This window comes from Hylobates moloch, unplaced genomic scaffold, assembly GCF_009828535.3.
Source record: "Hylobates moloch isolate HMO894 unplaced genomic scaffold, HMol_V3 SCAFFOLD_5, whole genome shotgun sequence".
In the NCBI taxonomy this organism is placed as follows: Eukaryota; Metazoa; Chordata; class Mammalia; order Primates; family Hylobatidae; genus Hylobates; species Hylobates moloch.
In genome coordinates, this window is record NW_026652280.1 from 85,454,499 (window position 1) to 85,459,320 (window position 4,822).

Genomic DNA, 4,822 nt, shown 5'->3' on the forward strand with positions numbered 1-4,822 from the left:
CTGAGAGGGGGCGGGGCTTGTAGCTGGGGACGGAGCCTGAAGAGGAGGTTGAGGGGAACTTCACACGTTTCCCTGGAGGGCGGAGTTTACATCGTCCCCCGACAGAGTTAAGACCTCTGGGGGATTTCCCTGCAGTGTCCAGGGCTCTGTGAGGCGAAGCTTGCAGTTGCGTTGGGCGGGGCCTGTAGCGCCGCGTGAAGAGAATGTGTAAACTCGGGGCGAAGTTCATACCTCCTAGAAGCCGAGACTAATAGTTCTGCCAATCTGCGCGCGCCGAGCGGAGGAGGCGGGGCTTGTGGGTTGTGGGCGGGGGACTGGGCGGGGCCAAGAGGGCAGGGGGCGGGCACAAGCGCTGCTGGAATCTTTGAGTTGGCAGGGGCGGGGCTTGTGGCTTTGTGGGCGGGGCCTCTGGAGAGCTCCCGGGGGCTCCTTTCGGTTCTGCAGCGAGTAGGCGTGGCTCGTAGCTCCCGGGTCCGGGCTGATACCGCCGCAGTATGCAGTTCTCGGCCGCGCCCGAATGAGGCGGGGCCTGCGAGTAAGTGGGCTGAGCCCGGGCCGGGCGCAGGCGGGGGCTCTGCCCTAGGAGGCCGTCTGTTTAGGCCTGCACGCAGCTCCGCATCTGGTGCTCATTACCAGATGACAAAGAGCCGGCTCTGGGCCCCCTTCCCCACTCCCATCCCCCGCCTCCGACTGCGGTGTATTTAACTCCTTCCTGCCCTCAAGGCGCTCTAGATCCCTACCCGAGGTCAAGGAGGGGACTCCAGACCTTCCCGTCTTGGCAGGCCTTGTCGCTCCCCAGGCTTCCTCACCTCCTTCCCAGACTCAGCCGTCTGGGCCGCCTCGCAACCCTCATGGGCATCCAGCAAACCTGCCCGACGGCGTCTCCGAGGTTAAAGCTGTGCAGGATCTGGCGGGGACGTCTGGTTTGAGTTAGGGGAACGTGAGAGCCGGGACCGGGGGCGGTGCGTAGCGTTCCCTCCGCCCCCTCCGCGACCCCCTGGTTCATCCCCAGCTACGGCCCCTCCTTTCCTGGTTCCCTGGGGCCCAGCTCAGCCTTCCAGCTCAGGTCCAGGCCCGAAGGGGGCGCTGGGCCACTCCTCCTAGCCTGCCCGGGTGGTCGTGGCGGCTCTGCCCCGTCCTAATTAGAGGCCCCCGAGAGGCTGTAACTGAAAAATTACAGAGGCGGTGGGAACTGGCGCCTCCCCTGCCCAGGTCTCACCCCCGCCCCCCAAAGCAGTGAGCCCGAAATGAGGGAGGTCACTCCCACCAGGCTGTGATCTTTGACCAGGCCCTCCAGTTCCTGGGACACCTCAGTCCTGAGCAGCCGGAGCCCTCGCTCAAGCTCAGGTCTGCTGAGCTCTGTCTGTCCCCCACCATCCCCAGCCAACACGGACAGGAGCAAAGTGCGGCCCTGGCAAAAGAAGGCCTTGCTCCTGCGGCTGTCCAAGCAGTTAGCATGGGATCTCTCCTGGGTTCCCGGCCCTTCCCTTCCCAGCCTCCTCCCCGGAGCAAGCGGAGGAATGCCTTCAAGAGCACCTACAAACCAGGGGTTGGCAGTCCCTTTGAGTTACCCTGAGCCCCAGCCCCCAACTTCTGCAAAGCTTACAGGGACGGGAAGGGAAGTGTCTGAAGAGAGGAGCAACTCACCCACTAGACCCCTCCTTCACTCCTCTGAATCACCAGCCCCAGAGCCTACTTTGACCCCTAAACCGCAGTCCAGTTCAGCACATGCCCTAATTCCACAACCCTCCCCCAGATTCAGCCCCACCTTCTTGGAGCTTTGGTAAAATGAGGAATAAATACGAAATTCTCCCCATGCCAAACCTCCCACTGCGGGGCTCAACTGTGTGACCTTGGGCAAGGCTCTGCCCTCTCTGGGCTCCTGCTTCCCTAAGAATCTCTGAGGCATACCTTCCCTTAAAGGGATCTTACCTTATCTCTTTGAGGACTCAGACAAACTGAAAGAAGATCCCTTCCTTTTTTCTGAGTCCTCCCAGAACCTCCCTCAAGCACCAGTGGGGATCAGAAGCCTTGGGTAAGGTTGACACCCCATTTATTGGAGAAGACCCCAGCACCCGCCCCCTGAGGTCTTAAGGGCTTTGGTGTATCCTTGGCCACAGCGCTGGGCCAGGAAGCAGAGTTCCTGAGAGCCAAGTCTAGTGGTTGAGAGAGGACCCTGGCTGGGCCTGGGGTGCAGGAAGCCATCTGTCCAGCTGGGCAGCCCCCATGGGTCTCTGGTGCAGCCCCAGCCATGTGTCCAGCGCACATCCCTTCCCCCTACTCCATGAGGGGGGTCTGCACCCCATCACACGCTGGTTCTGCAGGTCTGCACCCCTGTGAGGCTGCCCCTGGGGGGCATGGGTTCCGTTGGGCTCTTGCTCCCAGCATGGGTGACCCAGCGATAGCAGTCAGTGATGCGTTTGTTGGGTGCATGGGGGCCACAGCGGGTGCAGTACACGATGCCCAGTGCAAGCAGGACCACCAAAAAGACACACGTTGGCACCAGGAGTGCCACCAGCAGCCACCGGTCATCCCTCTGGCTGTGCTCTGCAAGACCAGCCTCCCCCAGGGCTGTTGGGGCTGCTGTGGGAGCTGGTGAGGGCAGCCACAGGGCCAACTTGGGACTGGGGCCATCTTCCCTTGGGATTTGGGGGGCTTTGGAATGGGGATGTGTAGGGCTGATAGGTGAGGTCTGGTTAGTGGGGCTCTGAGAGGGCAGGAGGGTGGGGAGGGCTGGGGGCTGGGTGGCAGCAGGCACAGAGACTTGATGGGCAGGAGACACAGGGGACCTGGAGGTGGTGGTCAGAGAGGGCTGGGCAGTTGGGATAATGGGAAGCTGGGTGGCCTGGGTTCTGAAGACAGGGGCATCTGGGGCTTGAGGGGGTTGCTGGGCACCGAGGGTGGTGACCAGAGGGGCACGGTTACGTGGGATTCCAGGCAAATGAGTGGTGGTCTTGGTGCCAGCGACCTGGGTGTCTGGAAACATGGGGGACTGGTGGGCAGGGAATAGCTCAGGATATTTGGTTGAGATCATGGGGGGCTGGTGGACAGGGGGCTGTGCTGGATGAGAGACAGAGAGAATACCGGGTTGGTAGGCAGAAGGCAGATCTGGATAGTTGGCTGCGATCACGGGGATCTGGTGGTCACGGGACAAAGCTGGGTGTGTGGCAGGGATCACAGGAGGCTGGTGGGCAGAAGGCAGTGTGGGGTGCGTGGCTGAGACCACCACAGGTCGGGTGACGGAGAGCACTGAGGAGTGGTAGGGGACCCTGGGGGCACTGAGCGGGGGTGGCCAGGTGGGCTCCGGGTAGGGTATCTGTGGCTCTCTGTCCTCTGGGAAGCTTGGTCTATAGGCCAGGGCAAAGTCAGGCGGCTGCGTAGGCTCCATCCACAGGATCCCAGGCATCTCCGTCCAGCCACCATCGAAGGCCTCCCAGGCCTCGTCTTCATCTTCCTCATCCTCCCCGTCATCCAACAACTCATCTCCGAGGTCCTGGGAAGCCTGGGCACCCATGGCCCCTGCAGGGCTGCAGCTGATGCCATCAGCCTCCAGCTCATGACCCTCGCTACAGTAACACTCGAAGCCACCAACGTAGTTGACACACATCTGCTGACACACACCGGCAATCTGGCACTCATCTGTGTCCACACAGCGGTGCGGATCATCCTCCGCTGGCCGGAAACCCAGGCGACAGTGGCAGCTGTAGCCTTGTGGCCCACCGGGCTCACACTGCTGCTCGCATGGAGCCTGGGCACAGGGGTCCTCGCAACTGCGCCCGTCTGCTGCCAGCCGGAAGCCCTCAGTGCAGCGGCAGGACACGTGACCATCCACCTCCTCCACACATTCGTGTTCGCAGCCCCCGTTGTCAGGGCTGCATCCAGTCCCCAGGCACAGGGGTCCAGCCCGTGACCAGCCCACGCCTCCCTCGGGCTGCTTCACGCAGAGCAGAGAGGCTCCCCTGCCAGCCTGGCACTGCACAGCGGCCACGGAGCCGAAGGGCAGCCACTCAAACTCTGTGGAGACCAGGTGGAAGGGCGTGGTATAGACTGCTGGGCCGGCCTGGCCCGCCTCATCTTGCAGCGCCGGGCAGGCGCCCTCGAAGCCAAACTGGCACAGGTAGCCGTCGACAGCCAGTGTGCACGAGCCCTCCAGCCAGCGGTGCTCGCCACTTGCCTCCAGGGCCACACAGCGCTGGGCCGGGCAGGGGCCTCCAGTGGCTGGCTGGGCCCAGTTGGTGAAAGCCGTGTCCTGGTCCCCTGTGGTCCACGTGAAGCCGCGCAGTGGGCGCTGCAGCTGGCATTGCCGGGCCTGCCGCTGCAGCCCGATCCACAGCAGCCGGCTGGCTGGGCCTGCACCCACCAGGCGGTCCACACGCTGGGCCTCCTCGGGGGTCCGAGGCGTGGCCAGGTCGCCCCCCAGCTCGCGGCAGGCCCGCCAGGCCTCCAGGAAGGTGCGGCGCCGTGGGAAGAGAGCGTAGCAGCTGCCGGGGCCGCAGGCGGCACGGGGCTCAGCAGCCCAGGGGTCCTGGCCCAGTGTGGGCCCTGCGGCCGCCCAGGCCAGCAACAGGCGCAGCAGCATCGCGATGCCCCCGGACTGGTCCGGCCCCGGGCCGGCGGCAGCTCTTGACAGGGGGAGGGCCTGGGGCCTCCTGCGGGCGGGCCGGGGGCGGGCCTGGGGCCGGGCTCAGGCCTTGTAAGGAGTGGGCTGGGGCGGCTGCCAGCTCCCTGCTCCCTCTCCCCCCGGGGGCCGCTAGAGCAGGAAGCAGTGGGGTGGGGGGCTCTAAGGTGGGGGGCGGAGGAGGGGAGGAGGCGCAGTTGACGG

General features: G+C 64.5%; 1 protein-coding gene across 1 annotated transcript; it reads right to left on the reverse strand.

Annotated features, from left to right (window-relative positions):
- Positions 1-2,036: 2,036 nt before the first annotated feature.
- On the reverse strand, positions 2,037-4,596 carry CD248 (CD248 molecule). The gene has a single exon (XM_032153524.2). The coding sequence runs from the start codon at positions 4,577-4,579 to the stop codon at positions 2,306-2,308; it is 2,274 nt and encodes a 757-aa protein (XP_032009415.1). The 5' UTR covers positions 4,580-4,596; the 3' UTR covers positions 2,037-2,305.
- Between the last annotated feature and the right edge of the window lie 226 nt (positions 4,597-4,822).